The sequence below is a fragment of the Nycticebus coucang genome, chromosome 4 (assembly GCF_027406575.1).
Source record: "Nycticebus coucang isolate mNycCou1 chromosome 4, mNycCou1.pri, whole genome shotgun sequence".
Taxonomy (NCBI): domain Eukaryota; kingdom Metazoa; phylum Chordata; class Mammalia; order Primates; family Lorisidae; genus Nycticebus; species Nycticebus coucang.
In genome coordinates this window covers 8,491,099-8,510,433 of record NC_069783.1, presented here as the reverse complement: position 1 = coordinate 8,510,433, position 19,335 = coordinate 8,491,099, and the positions used below count along the sequence as shown (strand labels likewise).

Genomic DNA, 19,335 nt, shown 5'->3' with positions numbered 1-19,335 from the left:
GGATATATAAAAAAAGTAATCACAGTAAGCTACATAGATGGCTCGGTTCTGAGTAGCATTTACACATTTTAATAATTAAGCATTAAATATCGATCTAGTAAAAACTGTAATTATATTGAGAAGATAAAGAATGAGAAATGCACAATCATGTGCTGGTGACTACATTCCTCACTGAGGGGCAGTGAAGAATGTGTGCAAGAGCTGAGACTTCACCTTCAACAGTGGGAATTCAACAGTTAATGTGCTAAACCAGAAATCAAGATGTACAGTATACTAGAAGCATGTGATACAGCAATAAGGAAGTCACAAAACAGTTGAAAAGGAACGCCTCTCAGGAATAGGACACGTGGAGGGAGAGAGGCAATTTTTTTTTCTTTTTTGCAATTTTTCATAACAAGACTTAGAACTGTTTGAATTACATTTAAATTTTTCAATCAAAAATTTAAAGGATAGACTTGGCATCTGTAGTTCAGTGGTTAGGGAGCCAGCCACATACACTGGGGCTGGTGGGTTAGAACCTGGCCAGGGCCTGCGAAACAACAATGACAAGTACAACAAAAAAACAGCCGGGTGTTGTGGCCGGCGCCTATAGTCCCAGCTACTTGGGGGGCTGAGGCAAGAGAATCGCTTAAGCCCTAGAGTTGGAGGTTGCTGTGAGCTATGATGCCATGACACTCTATGGAGGATGACATAGTGAGACTCAGTCTCAAAAAAAAAAAAAAAAAAATTGAAGGATGAAGAAATAGCTCACATTTTGCAGAACAAAATAAAACTCTTTTCCTAGGCAATGCCTGTGGCTCAGTGGGTAGGGCTCCGGCCCCATATACTGAGAGTGGCAGGTTCAACCCGGCCCCAGCAACAAAAAAATAGCTGGACATTGTGGCGGGCACCTATAGTCCCAGCTACTCAGGAGGCTGAGGCCAGAGAATCGCCTAAACCCAGAAGTTGGAGGTTGCTGTGAACAGTGTGATGCCATGGCACTCTACCGAGGGTGATAAAGTAAGACTCTGTCTCTACAAAAAATAAAATAAATAAATAAATAAAACTCTTTTCCTTTACATATACATGAAGAAAAAATGTTCTGAAATGATCTACTATAGCAATAGTGGCGATTTCTGGGTAGTACAATAACAAGTGATATTATTTTCTTTGTGACCATCTGCACTTTATGGTTTATACTAAGAGTGATATTAATAATTATTTTTAATGTAAAGACTAAAAATAAACTCTATTGTTTACTAAAAAACAAACAAGCAAACAAAATCATTAACATAGGTAAACAAGGCTTGGCACCCATAGCCCAGGGGTTAGGGCGCCAGCTACATACACCGAAGCTGGTGGGTTCAAATCAGGCCTAGGGCCTGCTAAAAACAGTAACAACTACCACAAAAAAATAGCCAGGTGTTGTGGTGGGTGCCTGCAGTCCCAGCTACTTGGGAGGCAGAGGCAAGAGAATCACTAAGCCCAAGAGTTTGAGGTTGCTGTGAGCTGTGATGCCACGCTCTCCATAAAGGGCCACATGGTGAGACTCTTAAGCTTCATTTGAAAAAAACAAAAAAAGAAATTGGGCATATCATCTTTGACTCTTGTCTGTCTTACCATATGGTGAGGTTATAACGTTTTTCTGCTGCAACTTTTCTCTGAAAATTTTGAGCTCACATACTTATTATCTTTTTTGAGCTAGCCTCTTCCTTTCTAGATCTACTTACTATTTATGTCCCTTTAAAAATCACACAAAAATATTCACGTGGAAATAATGTGCCTTCTAAAAAACTGCACTAAGATTTCATTTAATTTTCCTTTCTCTTCGCCATACAATTAAGTCATGTGTCCCTGCTAGACCAAGTTCCTCTTCTTTGGATTAAATTATTTTTAAGAGACAGTACTAACTTTAAAATCCTAAACAGTGTGATTCTCATTTTTACCTGATTGTGATGTCCTGCTAATGGGGAAAGGCTTTTGAGTGTGGGCATCAGACTGTGACTCGACTCCACTTTCGACAAAAAAAGGAAAGCTAACATCACTTAGCAGCTCAGGCCCATTAGCCCAGTCTGAATTACTTTGATTATCTTCTAATACCTGTTTGTAAAATAATATAAACAAAATTATTGCACAAGAATTTAAAACACAGTTAATTTCTGTGAATTTAAACAATTCCTGATCATCTCAAACACTATAAAATAAACTATTCTAGAAAACTGCAACTGTCTACCAAGACAAATCTGAAAGACTCCCAGCAATGCTTCTAGAAGGAGGGTTACAGACAAGATGTGGCAGGAACAGGCTGCCAGCACATGCATCAGAGCTTCCCCTTCTCCCATAAATATCTCTTTTACAGCCATAATATCTTCATCAATCAAAACACTTAGCACCAATGACTCCATGTGCCCTGGTGGCCTCTTTTTACCAAATCTATCTGGAGAATTTTTGCTTATATCTGTGCTAATTCTACTTCTCTAGTTCTAAGGGAAAGCTGTCCCTTTCCTCTGCCTCTCTTCAACTCATCACTTACTCTATCATGCCATTGAAAACCCACTCTTCTTCAGTGATTTCTCATTTCCTTTAACTCCTGTAGTATATACTGTTTATAAAACATAATCAACAAGGATATACTATCTCACACCATTGTTTAATTGTTCACACATATTATTGAAATGGTGGTCAGACTGTCTCTAAAATGGTCAGCTGGCTGGCGACCTAAAGACTTCATTAGCTAATGTTACTTTGGGGAACTGGTTATAGTCAAAAAGCCAAGATCTCAGCTCTGTAGCCAAGAAACTTGATCTTATCGCAAGGAGATAAGATTCATGTTAAAGATGCTCACAAAAGTATGAAGAAAAAAAAAAATCAGGGAATGAAAAAGAATGCTCATATCCTCTGTGAGTACATGCTCTCCCTTATCAGCAAGCCATGTGAGAGGCAAAGTATATCATAAAGCTGGCTGATGAGGAGGACTGACTGGGAAAATTAAAGCATCAGAATAAAACTTTCACAGGTTCCCTTAGGTGAACCTGTGAAAGCAACTCTACCACATACTCTGCTCTCTGCCTGATTCTTCTGGACTCTCCAAGCTCCTATCTGAAGCCATTTTCTCCATCTGTACAATCTATCCAATCCCTGTCATTCATTTAAAGGTATCTAAGGATTCACATTTCTTCTTCCTCTTTCCACTGTGAATGTTTCTTCTCTCTTGAACCATTCTTACCAGTACACAAAATATGCTACCATTTCTCTCTTTTTTTAAAGAGACAGTCACCCAGGCTGGGGTGCAATGGTGTGATCACAGCTACTGCGACCTCGAATTCCTGAGTTCAAGCAATCCTCCTGCCTCAGCCTCCAATTAGCTAGGACTACAGGTACCTGCCACCATGCCTAGTCAATTTTTGTATTTTCTGAGAGTCACACTACACATTGACCAGGGTGGCCTTGACTCAAGTGATCCTCCTGCCCCCACCTCCCAAAGTATGGGGATTACAGGTGTGAGCCACCATACCCAGCCAATTCCATTTTATTTATTTATTTATTTTTTTGAGATAGAGTCTCAAGCTGTGGTCCTCGGTCGAGTGCTGTGGCATCACAGCTCATAGCAACCTTAAACTCTTAGGTTTAAGCAAATTCTCTTGCCTCAATCTCCCAAGTAGCTGGGACTACAGGCACCCCCCACAACATCTGGTTATTTTTTGGTTGTAGTTGTCATTGTTGTTTAGCAGGCCCAGGCAGGGCTTGAACGGGTCAGTTTTGGTGTATGTGGCTGACGCCCTACTCCCTGAGCTATGGGTGCCAAGCCAATGCCCTCTTCTTGAAACACTTTGTTCTCTTAGTTTTCAGAATGCCAGGGACCAGGATTCAGGCGCAGGCCTCTTACTATTCTTGGAATAATTATATCCACCAAAATACTAAGAAAATATTTACTATATGTAAGAGGACTAAACTTCTAATTTAAAAGTAATTCTTTTTCCTTTCAAAATATAGTACAGCTGTATTCTTGTGGAAGAAATTACCAATTTATGTGTCAGCTTAAAATTTTACTTGTTGGGCTCAGTGCCTGTAGCTCAGCAGCTAGGGTGCTGGCCACATACACTGGGGCTGGCAGAATCGAACCTGGGCTAGGTCTGCCAAACAACAATGACAACTACAACAAAAAATAGCCAGGCGTTGTGGTGGGTGCCTGTAGTCCCAGCTACTTGGGAGACTGAGACAAGAGAATCGCTTTAGCCCAAGAGTTTGAGGTTGCTGTAAGCTATGATGTCACAGTACTCTACCAGGGGCAACGACTCTCTTAAAAAAAAATTTTACTTATTGCTTATTTATTTACCAAGATTTTAGTGTGATGCTAATACTGCTTTACCCAGGTATTTACTCAAATCTTTTGTTTTAATTTTTTTTTTCAGAGATGGTGGCAAAGGTTGGAGTACAGTGGCATAATCACAGTTCACTGTAACTCACCTCAAACTCCTGGACTTAAGCAATTCTCCCACCTGAACCTTCCAAATAACTAGGACTATAGGCACATGCCACCATGCCTGGCTAATTATTTTTTAAGAGATGGGTCTTACTATGTTGCCGAGGCTGGTCTCAAACTCAAGCAATCTTTCTGCCTCAGCCTCACAAAGAGCTGGGATTACAGGTGTGAGCTACCACACCTATTACTGTTTTTACTCTTAAATTAACCTAAAAATATTAAAATGTTAGTGAGAATCCCAGGTTCTGATTCATATTTTCTTTGTGAATTTGCTAGGCAAAGTCCAAGTATATAAGTACAAGTAATAAATATGTCAGCTATGAACTTTTAAAGATCAAGTTCTCAGCAGTTTAAGTATTTTTTTTTTCTTTTTCAAAGTATCACTTAGACCCATATAGCATCTTTTGCTTTTCTTGAGAGGTACCTTTATATCAAGACAGGATAATGTTTCATAACTCTATGACTTTTCCAGTAAACTCATTTCCCTTGAGTTTATATAAATTAATTCTATCATATTTAAAAACATTTCCCAAACTAATTCCTTGGGTTATTTCCCTTTCAATCGTTGTATCGTACATGTCTTGACTACTCTAAATTTCTCACTCTTGAGACCAGCATCATGTGATGATACTTGACTAGCTCAGAGGTGTATCTCCTTTACTCATCTCTGTAACCTACTCCGTTAACCCAGGCCTCAATCACTAAACTCTGTATATGGAACCTGTAAGAACCCAACCAAACAAGGGAACACTGGGCCAAGTTTCCAAGCTCTTAACAAATGTGTATCAAATAGAGTCAGAATCTTTCCTCAGCTCGTCTCTAAATACAGGTGATCTCTGACTTAAATTTTTTTGACTTTACAATGTTATGAAAGCAATACATGTTCAGCAGAAACTGTACTTCAGGTACTCATACAACCATTCTGTTTTTCACTTTCAGTACAGTATTCAATAAATTACATGAGATTCATTATTTCCATCTCAGGTACTAAAAAAAATTACACGAGATATTTAATCCTTTATTGTAAAACAGACTTTTAAGTTCAATGATTTTTGCCCAACTTTAGGCTAATGAAGGTGTTCTGAAAACATTTAAGTTAAGTTAGACTAAGGTAGGATGTTGGGTAGATTAGAAGTACTAAATTCATTTTCTCACGATGTTTTCAACTTATAACAATCAGTACATAACCTCATTTTAAGTCAAGAAGCATCTATACCACACATCAAACACATCAATGATTATCACACTTGCCTTTCTCAGCAGTGGAACCATCCCCTACCCCATATAAAATGTTACAGGGCCACATATATAGAGGAGTTAAAAACAAACTGTTAAAAATATAGCTGGTAAATGTAGGGGCACAGGGTACCCAGATTTATTTTTCTTCACATAAAGGCTCTGAGAAGAGATAACTCAGCTGAATCTTGAAATGCCAGGTAAAGTAAGTAGGTATTCCAAGCAGAAGGACTAACATACACACACACACAAAAAAAATTTCTTTTAATAGTGCAATGATAAGAGATCCCTTAAACTTCTACCTAGAAAATCAACCACAAATTCTTTTCTGTTTCAAAGTCTTAATAAGAAGTCAAAATTAATTCCAATGTCTAGATCAATGACCCTGTTCTTCTGGATTGTAAAAGAAGCCTCTTCACTGAAAATCCTCTGACAAGCATCATAATCCAGGATCCTCAAAGTGGTCATGAACCTACCTTAACCTCTATATTTCACTAGACATGTCTTTAGTCCCACCTTTCAGACTTGTGACTTACCGTAACTTTCCTTCCAGTGGTATATATTGGGTTCTTACAATATGCCTGTTTGCTCTTCTGAAGGTAGCGCTTCCAAAACTTATGCAATACTTCATTCTAATGTGGAAGGGAAATGAGCAGTGTTTCAGGTTATAATGACAAATACATGGGCACATCCATACCACAGATTCTCTTGTACTTTACATATTCATCTCCAAAGGATATCTTATGCAGTTTTCATAATGTGAGAACAAAATCCGTTGGTGTATGTTTGTAGCATTTATCAGGACTAGAATTCCACAAATGCACTTTGAGGAGTGAAATGTTAAAGCGGTGTTTCTCAAACTTAAGTGTGCACCAGAATCATCTGGAGGGTTTGTGAAAACTAGTCTTCCATCAAGACTTCTTGCTTTCCCTTAAAAAGAATTATCACAATATCACATAATAGAAACACTGAAAAAATCCTTTAGAGGACAGAATATTAAACATCACCTATTTGAATCCTTGCCTTTCACATATTAAGCAAATTAAAAATCAGAGTAACAATGCAACTTATGGTGACTATACTTCTATTCTTATTTATTTATTTATTTTTTTGTAGAGACAGAGTCTCACCTCATGGCCCTCGGTAGAGTGCCATGGCATCATACAACCCACAGCAACCTCCAACTCCTGGGCCTAAGCGACTCTCTCGCCTCAGCCTCCCGAGCAGCTGGGACTACAGGCCACAACGCTCGGCTATCTTTTGGTTGCAGTTCAGCTGGGGCCGGGTTTGAACCCGCCACCCTCGGTATATGGGGCCGGCGCCTTACTGACTGAGCCACAGGCGCCGCCTGGTGACTATACTTTTAGTTAGGGGAAAAAACTACCAGGTCTATCAACCATTCCCAAGTGGAAGTGAAGTTAACCAAAAGCCTTTTCCATTTTTTCATCTCCTACTAGGTACCCAGCATCCCTTAGTTCCAACACAATACTGTAAGATAGCTATTATTCCCATTTTACCACTGAAGAAACTGAATAACTTGGCCAAGATTACCCAGCCAATAAACAGAAAAGCCATGAATAGGATTTGGAGTCAGTTCCAATTCCAGAGCCTGTGTTCTTAGCATAATGATTCTTAACTGATCAAGTTTAAACAGTTAGGCTCATCAGATAATTTCAGAAAAACTGTTTCAGAATTTATTCCTAATGAAGTGGGTAGACAGTTATGTAGGAAAAAAAAACCCTACAATAGCTATACAGTACAATCATATAAAACCATTTATGAACATTTATACACAGGATGACTATGTAGGGAGAAACCAGATCACAAAACCACACTATTGGCTATCTTATCTCATACCATGACTATCATTGGTAAGCCTCTGTTTCATGTTTTTTGAATGTTTAATTCCTTTTTTTCCCCTTATAAAAAAAGGAATTAAATATTCCTTTTCTATATCCCCCAGTCTAGGCACAAACTCCTGGCCTGAAGTGATCCTCCTGTATTAGCCTCCTAGAGTAGGAGGGAACACAGGCTTGAGCTACCACTCCCAGATATGAATTCTTAATTCCTATAATGCTTTACAGGGGAGGGCCAGAATCCATTTTAGACCATGCATCGCTCCAGGGGTCATTCTCTTTTGGCTTGCCCCATACACTGGTTTGAACAGCAGAGGCTCTTCTATAAATATTTCCTTCATGACTTCAGCCCACATTGATATTTTTCTCCCTTCTCTTTTTGCCTTTAATAGCCCTTATGAGTATATACATTATATGCTGATGTATACATTACACACCATGTCTACTCATTTCACATATGCATAAACTCTTCTCCCTAACTAGGCTGGATCTCTCAGCACTTGGTTTTTAAAAAAGGAATTAAACATTCCAAAGAAGAGCATGAAGCAAGGATATAATAACAACTTGTTGTAAACAATTGGCTCTTAAAAGAATTTCTAAAAATAGCTTTACTAAATGAAGGGAGATGAAATTCAAATAACTACAGGAATATTCTGCTCCTCCAGGGAGGCAGCAAAGTCAAAGTATGATCACTGAACCAGAAGCATCAGTGTCTTATGGGAACCTGCTAAAAATGCAAATTCTTGGGCCTACTCCAGTCTGATGGCCTCTTAAACTCTGGGAATAGGGTCCAATAATTTGTATTTTAACAAACCGTCCAGGTGACAATGACACATACTCCACTGGTACAACATGATCGCCCAAAGTGCCTTCAGTAGAACTCAAATCCTGATAGATGCTACATACGTACACCAAAAGAATTTGTTCTCAAATTGTGACTACCACACAGGACATTCCCTAGAAATTAAACAAGCACATTAACCCAGAAATACTAATAACCCAACAAAGTTATTTGTTTTACTTTGTTTAACCCAGTGTTTCCTAAGAATTGGAATACTAAAACTTTTCAAATTTTCTTCTGCATAGACTGCTTATTTATCTCCTATAGAACACACTTCAGGAACTCCTGGTCTAGTAAAAGGATAAAAGCAAAAATAACAGAAAAATAATTCTTCCACTAGCCCTAGCATTATTACTGACTTCTCCTTAGTTCCATTCTCTAAATCTTAGTTTTCTTCAAACAACAAAATGTAAAGTTAACACCTAGTCCCAAATGGACTTACCTTTAACTCTGGACCTACTCCAAGGCTCTTTAAGGCTTCTGCTTGGTGATAAAGTATGTACTGAAAACCTTCACACACATACCAATCCCAGCCTTTTTCTAAAGGACAAATAGCATGTTTTAGACATTTGCATTCCTAATTTACTATAATTCCACTCCATAGTTATAACTGGTGTTTTACACATTGCAACTTGAATTTTTTTGTATGCTTAAACAGTTTCCGTTTTTACATTCATTTTTTTTCCAATCTGGCAAATTTGTATACAAATGCTAAAACTAAACATTTTATATAATTTAGGGGATTTCAAAATTTTTCTACAATTTTCTGAAATAGTAACATATAAGTAAAAAAATAAATAGCCAACATGTTTAAAAAGTGAACTAAATTTTAAAGACGTATCAATGCCCAGGAGAATCCTAAATGAAAAGTACCTGGTCACTGCTTCCACTTTTCTGTTCTGACTTACAATGGAATAATGACTATTTGGTGAGTGAAAGAGCCAGTGTCAAGATCTGATAGTCTACTAGGAGTACAGGAAAGGGCAATAAGAACATTCAAAGAAAATAAACTGTTCAATGGCATTCTGCTTTTCTAGAAATGGTTCTAGAAGGGAGAAACTGAAAGCAAGGGAATTAACACGGATCTCAGACTAAAAACCATGTATGTGCTAGGTATATTAAGCAGGTTATTTTAGAGGATCCTCAAAATAACCCTAAGAGACTGTGAAGACATCTTCTACCACAACAGACAAAACTACATGTTTAAGTATAACCACCAGGTGAAGGAAAGGTAAAGTCCCTTAAGACCCTTATTTTTTTTTTTAGACAGAGTCTTACTATGTCACCCTCAGTAGAGTGCCGTGGCATCACTCATAGCAACCTCCAACTCTTGGGCTTAAGCAATTCTCTTGCCTCAGCCTCCCAAGTAGCTAGGACTACAGGCGCCTGCCACAATACCCAGCTATTTTTTTGTTGCAGTTGTTTAGCTGGCCCAGGCCATGTTCGAACCCACCACCCTCGGTGTACGTGGCTGGCGCTGTAACTACGGTGCTACAGGTGCCGAGCCAAGACCCTTATGTTTTACTCCTCACTGCAGGACAAACACTATAACTCTCTGAAAAGTATTTTACCATCACTTTTTACACATAACTTCTGAATTCTGGAAGATCTAGTCTCCCCTACAGAATACTGAGTTCACTTGAATGTCACATGGTCTCCCCAGCCCTGCTTACCAATTCAATTTCTTCCCAGGAAGGGTCTCAGGGTGAGAGAGTAAAACGGAAAGCCTGTAATTTTGATGCATCCAGAAGTTGAGGAATTTTAAACTCTTTAAGCTATATACATGTGCTCTCTTCTTCCTGCACACTGTTCTTAGAAATTGATAAAGGTGTATTTTAAATAATAGTCTGTGTTCCTATTTTACATAACAGATGATATTACTATTCTCATTTTACATAAAGAAAGGAATGATGAAGGAAGAAAGGATGATGAGATTGACTATAAGACACTTAACACCTAATATAAAGCATCTGAATTTCTTTAAGCAATTTAAGTTTAAATCTCATTTTTCAACTATTTAAATGGGTTAAGTCTGGCTTAAGTCTAGCTTGGCGCCCGTAACTCAGTGCCGGCCACATACAATGACGCTGGCAGATTCGAGCCTGGCCGGGACCTGCTAAACAACAATGACAAATGCAACGAAAAAAAAAAAAAGCCAGGTGTTGTGGAGGGCACCTGTAGTCCCAGCTACTTGGGAGGTTGAGGCAAAAAAATGGCTTGAGCCAAAGAGTTTGAGGTTGCTGTGAGCTCTGACACCACAGCCTTCTACCGAGGATGACATAGTGAGACTCTGTCGCCCCAATAAATAAATAAATAGGTTAAGTCAGAATTAACAAAGTTTTACTCTGATAAAATTTAGTGAAAATTCATCAGGTTTTAGCCCAATTAAAAAGTTATTAAAGGGGCGGCGCCTGTGGCTCAGTGAGTAGGGCGCCGGCCCCATATGCCGAGGGCGGCGGGTTCAAACCCAGCCCCGGCCAAACTGCAACAACAACAACAAAAAAATAGCCAGGTGTTGTGGCCGGCGCCTGTAGTCCCAGCTGCTCGGGAGGCTGAGGCAAGAGAATCGCGTAAGCCCAAGAGTTGGGGGTTGCTGTGAGCTGTGTGACGCCACGGCACTCTACCCGAGGGCAGTACAGTGAGACTCTGTCTCTAAAAAAAAAAAAAAAAAGTTAGTAAAGGTTAAGTAGGGGGTGACACCTGTGGCTCAGTGAGTAGGGCGCAGCCCCATATACCAAGGGTGGCGGGTTTGAACCCAGCCCCAGCCAAACTGCAACAACAACAACAACAACAACAACAAAAATAGCCAGGCGTTGTGGCGGGCACTTGTAGTCCCAGCTACTCGGGAGGTTGAGGCAAGAGAATCGCTTAAGCCAAGAGCTGGAGGTTACTGTGAGCTATGATGCCACAGCACTCTACCAAGGGCAACAAAATGAGACTCTGTCTTTTTTTTTTTTTTTTTTTTGTAGAGACAGAGTCTCACTGTACGGCCCGCGGTAGAGTGCCGTGGCGTTACACGGCTCACAGCAACCTCTAACTCTTGGGCTTACGCGATTCTCTTGCCTCAGCCTCCCGAGCAGCTGGGACTACAGGCGCCCGCCACAACGCCCGGCTATTTTTTTGTTGCAATTTGGCCGGGGCTGGGTTTGAACCCGCCACCCTCGGCATATGGGGCCGGTACCCTACTCACTGAGCCACAGGCACCGCCCCGAGACTCTGTATTTTTAAAAAAAAAAAAAGGTTAAGTAGGAATATGAGTTAGCATTTAGGCATTCTCTCTGTTATTCATCTAAGAATGTCAATATATTTCACATAAATATTTCATTAACATACATACATATATTTAATGTGTTTGTATCCTTAAAGCTACCTAATGTAGAAGAGTCTACCATTATCATTAGCCTAGTTTCAAATTTGAGAATCTCATCCTAGGTACTCAGTCACAACAAGAAAAAGCATCAGTTAGACTTTACATCAGATTCCTCTTGATAGTGATTAATTATACATACTCATTGGATTAATGAAATATATCACCTTTCGAAATACATCCATGCTGAGGCTATTTTAGGAGAAGAAAATTTCCCCTATTTTAAAGAGTATGTTCAAAAATCAATGTGAGAAATAGATTTCTGAAAGTTGAATATACTGCTTAAGATAATTTGTCAGCTAAATTATTTCATAAAATAAGCATTTTTTCTTCAAAAGCACAGAAAATCATAATCCTAATAGATAATAAATATGGAAAAGAAGAACATATGCCAATTTAAAGAACATATGCTTCCTTTGCTATTATTTTTTGCACAATAGTTGCTCCACTCAAAAAGCAACTCATTGACAATAATCAGGATAATAAAAGATAATCTGCTTCTCATTCTACCATCAATAGTTTCCCTCTTTAATTTCATTTTTGATTATTTGCTTTAAAATCTGGAATTTCCTCTAGAACCTATTTAAAATTCCATTCCATGTCGCCAAATCATGAAGGTAAAAGATGTGAATAAAGAACATTCAGCACATATGAAGAAAGACTTTACCAAGCTGTTTTTTTCTTTTAAGGCCCCGGCTGATGGCTTTTATCTGGGAATTAGGAATAGCTTCAATGTTTATAACTTCCTTAGATCTCTGTAGGAAAAAGAAACAGACCATTAAAAAGATAGTTTTATATCCCCTTAAGCATATTTTCAAACATGCTTTGGGAAATATAATGAACCAAAATGTGACTGCCAGGGCCAGTGATAGTAACATCTTGGGGAAATTATAAAAATTGTAATATTCTGTAATTTTTATGTTGCATTTCTCACTCAAAATTTCCTAAAATAGAGTCTGGAACACTGTAACCATGGTCTGTTAAATGAATAAAGTTTTTTTTGTTTGTTTGTTTGTTTTTTGAGACAGAGTCTCAAGCTGTCGCCCTGGGTAGAGTGCCCTGGTGTCACAGCTCACAGCAACCTCAAACTCTTGTGCTTAAGCAATTCTCTTGCCTCAGCCTCCCAGGTAGCTGGTACTACAGGCGCCCGCCACAACAACCGCTATTTTTATGATGCAGTTGTCATTGTTGTTTAGCAGGCCCAGGCCAGGTTTGAACCCTCCAGCCTCGCTGGATGTATGCGGCTGATGCCCTACCCACTGAGCTATAGGCGCCGCCCAAATGAATAATTTTAACTTAAATCATGTTTTCATGAAATCATGTTTCAAACCAAATGAAATGTCAAATGTAATCACTTTTTTCTTCACACAATATACAATTTATATATTTACTATAACTAGCAATGCCCAACCTACATACAGATTAATTTTCCTATTTTTCCATGTATTTCAATAACGCTCTAAAAATGCTCTCATTTCTGAAATTAAAAGCACTACTTTCTTTTTTAGGTTTTTTTTCTTAGTTCACTGCAACCTCAAATTCCTAAGATCAAGCGATCCTCCTGCCTCAGCCTCTCCAGTAACTGAGATTACAAGCGCCTGCCACCATGCCTGGCAAATTTTTCTATTATTAGTAAAGACAAGGTCTCACTTTTTCTCAGGCTGGTCTTGAACGCCTGAGCTCAAGCAATCCGCCCAGTTCAGCCTCTCAGAGGACTCGGACTATAGGCGTGAGCCACTAGGCCTGGCCAAAAGTACTACTTTTCTTTCTTTTTTTATTTTGAGACAGTCTCACTTTCGCACCCTGTGTGTGCCATAACATTACAGCTCACAGCAACCTCAAACTCATGGGCTTAAGTGATTCTCTTGCCTCAGCCTCTCAAGTAGCTGGCACTACAGGCACCCGCCACAACGCCTGGCTATTTTCTTGTTGCAGTTGTCATTGGTGTTTAGCTAGCCCAGGCCAAACTTGAACCTGCTAGCCTCAGTGCATGTGGCTGGTGCCATAACCACTGTGCTATAGGTGCCAAGCCAAGAACTCTGTATTCTTGACAAGTCACTCAACGCAACTGACGGTCTTTCAAAGTGAAGCTAGGTACTAATATTTGGATCTTTCAAGTTAAATAATGACTGTAGCAGATTTCATCAAACAGAACCAAACAGAAACAGTATCAAATCCAAAAATAAAACATGTAGTTCAATTCCTACAAAATTAGTATGTTGACCTCATCTGCTAATGGCAAATAGTCCATGAGATCCATTAGTCCACAATCTTTCTCATTGTGTTTACGTTTGCACTTTGGTACAAAAGCAATAGTGAGTAAAACTACTAGTTCCTTAACAAACATCAAGGTAGAAGACCAAAGTGCACATAGGTCAACTGTGCAATCTGACATATATAAATCTCCATGAAACCATTGCCATAATTTAGATGAAGAACATCTTCATTGCCCCAAAAATTTTACTGAGTGAGCACAACATATGGAAAGTCAATATAAGATTCCAGCTGTAGGCTGAACATTGATTTTCTCAAGAAAAAGCACTTTTGAGAATGACTTGTATGTATTCTAAAGGGAAAAAAAAAATTTTTTTTACTTGATTCATATATTTTGTCCAGCTTTTTTTTAGTTGTTTCAGATAGGATGGTAAATCTGGTCCCTGTTACTCCATCTTGGCCAGAAGCATAAATCTACAGTTACTTTCACTTATCCCAAATTTGCCTTTCTTTGCCAGTATTTATTCCTTCCTGGCTCTGTAGACTTTTGAGCATATCTTTTCCCACAGAAAAGCAACAGTGAGTAAAACTACTAGTTCCTGGCATGTTTAGCCTGTCCAGTAGCAGACTGCCCACACCCTTGATTATTTTGGTTATAATGACCTGCAGGTATGATCACCAGAACAGGACCTAGCACTCCCAGTGTGAAGACAGCCTCATTTACCAACATTAAAAGGGCAGTATGACAATTTCTATTTTAAGAGGAAGGTATAACACGTAAAATGAACACGGGGTCAGAAGACTGAGGTTCAAGTCTTACTCAACACTTTATACTTGTGTGACTTTGGCAAACTCACTCATGACCCCTACATGCCCATCTATAAATAGGCAAAACGGGTAGCTATGAGGAGGAAGTGAGATCATGGATAATAAAATTACTTTGTAATCTGTAAGATATCATACAAAGATAAAATAATAACGTATATTTCCAATACTCCCAATAGTCCTCAAACTTTGTAACATTCCATCTTCCAACCTCTAATTTACCACAATATATTAAAAACTGTTAAATATGGCCAGGTGCAGTGGCTCACACCTGTAATCCCAGCACTCTGGGAGGCCGAGATGGGCGGACTGCTTGAGTTCAGGCGTTTGAGACCGGTCTGAGCAAGACTGAGACCCTGTCTCTAAAAAATAGGCAGGCACTGTGGCAGGTGCCTGTAGTCCCAGCTATTTGGGAGGCTGAAGCAAAAGAATCACTTAAGCCCAAGAGTTTGAAGTTGCTCTGAGCTATGTATGACACCACGGCATGCTACCAAGGGTGACAAAGTGAGACTGTCTCGACAAAATAAAAAAAAAAACCCAAAACCCCTGTTAAATATGTATTAAGTAATAAAAAGAAATGCATCTCCTTATAAGCACAATTTTAATTATTTCTTCTTAAATCATACAGTCTGGATCAAGAAATCATTTATACATGTGGCTGAACATAATCTCAAAAATTCATCCCCAATCTAATTTACAAATTTCTTAACCTGTGGGTGAGCACCTGAAGACTACTGATGTTCTTGAAATTTGGGCATTGCATGAGTGATAAAAAGACACAGATGTGGGAATTAGGTTACACATCAAGCTGAAACTGCAATTTTTTTTTTTAATTGTTGGGGATTCATTGAGGGTACTAAGCCAGGTTACACTGATTGCATTTGTTAGGTAAAGTCCCTCTTGCAATCATGTCTTGCCCCCAGAAGGTGTGGCACACACCGTGAAACTGCAATTTTTAAAACACAAGCAAATTCATAAATCACTTGTTACTTACCTCTGTAACATTGTGGCAAGAAGTACAATAATATTTGCCTTCATCAGTAAGACCCCAAGAGACAGCAGCACACTGAGTACAGTGCTCCTTAAACTCTTTCTATGGAAGAGGATAAAAAAGGTGTCACCATGGAACCACATTCAATACATTGCAACTAAACGCTGCAGTTTTCCTTAGTTCTACTTAGAGAGTTCCTGGCAATTTTGCCCTATAAATAAAAAGTCACAGATGACAAAAAATATATCAGAGGATTATCTGCAAACAAGCAGAAAAGCACTTGAGCCTCTTTAATATGAAACCCAATTAAGCTACTGGAGAAAATTTACTAGAATACACAGGGCTTGAGGAGGGGGAAAAAAGGAAATGGGGTAGCAGGGGTAAAGTGGAAGCAAAGATGAGCAAATAAAGCTCTTTGAAAATGCTGTGTGGAAAAAAAGATGACAAAATTTAAGATAGAGAAGACCAAAAAAAAAAAAAAAGATACCATTTGGAATACCTCCAGAACACTAACAACACATACTGTTACAGGAACCAGATTTTTGTTTTAAACTAGGATTGTTTCAAGTTTCGATTGATTCATTCAACAATATGTCAACTATGTGTGTATGAGGCATTTGACTGGGTCTGGGGATTCAATGGTGAGCCAAACAGACATGGCATATGCTGACTAATGGTGAGTTGTAATTACTAATTTCATCAACCTAGCATGTACAGAAGTTAACATTGGATCATTCAGTAAACATTTTCTTGGTACATCTACTATAAGACCTATCACCATGCTGCTTCTGTCCAGACATAGACCTAATTCTTTGATTCCAAACTCCTTGGTGTTTGACTTATCATCCTTGATAGAATTACCCAATACCATCTAATATCATCAAAGAAGATGGCGTATTATGTATGTCAAACATGTATGCCAAATTTATTTTGAAAACAAAGTCTTCAATACGCCATACAAAAGCCTTGTATTTGGAATCCCTGCTGAAGCCAGTGGCGAGAATTCTCAGAGACTGACAGAGGTTACTTAAGGGCGTTCAGGTTCCACCCCCTCCGCCTCCCTCACCCACCCCAGCATCAAAGAGAATTTGTGGGTGGTCCCGTCCAGCAAGCATGAGCCATGTGGGTGGTCACCCCACAAAACCCACATCCTCCTCCTCCTTAAACACGCCCTTAACGACAAACACTCCACCCCCAGTCACCCACGACCCGGCCAAGCCAGAAACTTCAGCCTCTTCCCCCAACCCCGCGCACGCACGGGCCGCCAGCCCCATCCCGGGCCCCGCCCTCCTGCGGCAGTGGCGGTCCCCAGCTCGTCCGCGTCCTCCGCCGCTCCTCCTAAGTTGCACTCCCCTGGGGACCCGGCAGACGGGGCCTGCCCGCGCGCCGCCTCCTTACCGCCTCCTCTAGGTCCATCGCAGCGCCACGGGAGCCGCAGTCGCCAGGACCCGTTACCCAGGCAGCCAGCGCAGCTTCCGGGAGCGGCGGAAAAGCCCTCCGGCCGGAACTCCGCACCCCTGAGTTTGGATTCCGAGCGCCTGCGGCCACGGGAAAACCTCCGCGTGCTCGGGGGCAAAGTTCTACGAATCTTGCATCCCCCTCCCAGGTAGACTTCCTTTCCTGGTCTTGGTAACTAAAGCCGTGGAGCGACGCCTGCTGCCGAGGGACTGCTGTTTTGTGGTGGTCGGTCGTTAGCGCTGCCAAGGGGACTGTGAGGGTCCATGTTTCCCGCGGTTACCTCCCACCCCGCTGGTTTCTCTGCTCTTTACGGGCGGGCTTAAGGAGAGGCAAGGGGCTGTACGGAAGAGCGCGGGTGGTTGGGATAGGTCTAGGTTTCCTTTTTTGTTGTTTGTTCAGCAGGCCCAGGCCAGGTTAGAACCAACCATCCCCAGTGCACCTCCCGGCGCTCTAACCAGTGAGCTATGGGCACCCAGCCCAGACCTAGGTTTCTAATTTGGATACTCAGCTTACTTTGATCTCAGTTTACTCTCCTGTAAGAATTAGATGCTATAGTCCCATGTGACTGGGAATAGTTTTACCAGTGCAGGCCTTTGGGCTGTGTAATGCAAACTAATAAAAAGCCAAAAGGGAGTCACAGCTTTATGGGACCTTATGTTCCAACATAAGGAAGGGAAAAAGTCCTCAGACTGACTGCGAGGGGAATTCTAGGGGAGGTTTTTTTTTTTTTTTTTTAATAGTGTTTTATTTATTTATTTTTTTTTTATTGCAGTTTGGCCAGGGCCAGGTTTGAACCTGCCACCCTTGGCATATGGGTCTGGCACCCTACTCATTGAGCCACAATGGGGAAAGGGGTGACTTCAAAGTATGTAGAGGTAGAGATTTTCTTGCACTTGCCTAGTTCTAGTACAGGCTTCTAAATGCGTGATTGTTAGCATTGGAATGAAGTTATTATGAAGGAAAAATCAGGGTAAGTTCAGTGTGGGGGTCTTTTCTGGCTTGAGGTGGTGTATTCAGACAGGTGTGGTTCTTTCCCAGCCATCTGCCTTATGTCTTCAGTATCTTATACCAGTGGCCCAGAAAAACAAAACATAACTCCCAAGGTTATGCTGTCCATGTTGTCTGTCTTGATCAGAAATGAGGCCCAACTCCTGTCCCTATACTGTCTGAGGAGTGCTCAATAAATTTAGTTTTTATTGTTCCTTCATTAAACACATTGATTTTTTGTTGGATTCATTAAACAGGAATTTGTTTAGGTCCTGGAGATTCAGCAGTGAACAAAGTAAACAAATGTCACTGCCTTCAAGGTGATTATAACTTGATGGAGAAAGACAAAAATAAATAAGGAAACTATATGGTATTTTTTTAACTTTATTCAAATTAATATGAGAGTACAATATTTAGGTTACATTGTTCTCACTTCTAGGGTAAAGTTCCATTTGTAGAAGAGCCCCTCACTCAGGGCTATACACTCTCACAATGTGCACAGGAAACTATATGGTATGTTAAATGGTGGTAAATACTAAGGAAAAATAAAACAATGGGAGCAATAAGGTGGTTTCAATTTGAAATAGGGTGGTCAAGAAAACACTCCTTGAGAAGTGGATCTTTGATATAATCATGCATCTCAAGAAGTTAGAAGGCAGATTCTTAGTTCATAAGTGTGATATTTAGATTTTCGTACTCATGTGTGAGATGTGCCTCCCTCAAACCTTGTTAGGATGTGGGCACATTCCCAGTCTTGTGGGGGGGGGAGAAAAAAAAGAAAAAGAAAATGAAGGTTAAACTGAAAAATAATGGAAAGAAGAAAATAAAAAGATTAAAAAGAAATTAATAAAAGAGAAAGCAAGCTTCAATAGAGAGACTCCAAAGATCACTAGAGCTCAGGAGTTTGAGATCAGCCTGAGCAAAGTGAGACCTGTCTGTACTAAAAATAGAAAGATGATGGAGTCATGGTGGGCATCACTCCTCCCAACTACTCCTGAGTCTGAGACAAGAAGATCCTTGAACCCAGGAGTTTGAGGTTGCTGTGAGCTGTGATGCCATGGCATTCAACCCCAGGTGACTGAGACTCGGTCTCAAAAA

General features: G+C 40.1%; 1 protein-coding gene and 1 non-coding gene across 4 annotated transcripts in view; one reads left to right on the top strand and one right to left on the bottom strand.

The window, feature by feature from the left end:
- The window catches only part of TAF1B (TATA-box binding protein associated factor, RNA polymerase I subunit B), an 87,988-nt gene extending 70,052 nt beyond the window's left edge, over positions 1-17,936 (bottom strand). The window contains exons 1-6 of one of the 3 annotated variants that reach the window (XM_053589689.1): positions 17,191-17,936; positions 15,796-15,894; positions 12,430-12,517; positions 8,838-8,935; positions 6,235-6,330; positions 1,926-2,079 (exon numbers count right to left, since the gene is read on the bottom strand). In XM_053589689.1, coding sequence (XP_053445664.1) covers positions 1,926-2,079; positions 6,235-6,330; positions 8,838-8,935; positions 12,430-12,517; positions 15,796-15,894; positions 17,191-17,208 — 553 coding nt within the window. In that variant the 5' untranslated portion in view covers positions 17,209-17,936. The other 2 variants (XM_053589688.1, XM_053589690.1) reach the window with 2 other exon arrangements.
- A 960-nt stretch (positions 17,937-18,896) lies between these two features.
- LOC128585299 (small nucleolar RNA U13) lies at positions 18,897-18,996 on the top strand. Its single transcript, XR_008380014.1, has one exon. It is a non-coding gene; the product is annotated as a small nucleolar RNA U13 (small nucleolar RNA).
- Positions 18,997-19,335: the final 339 nt, after the last annotated feature.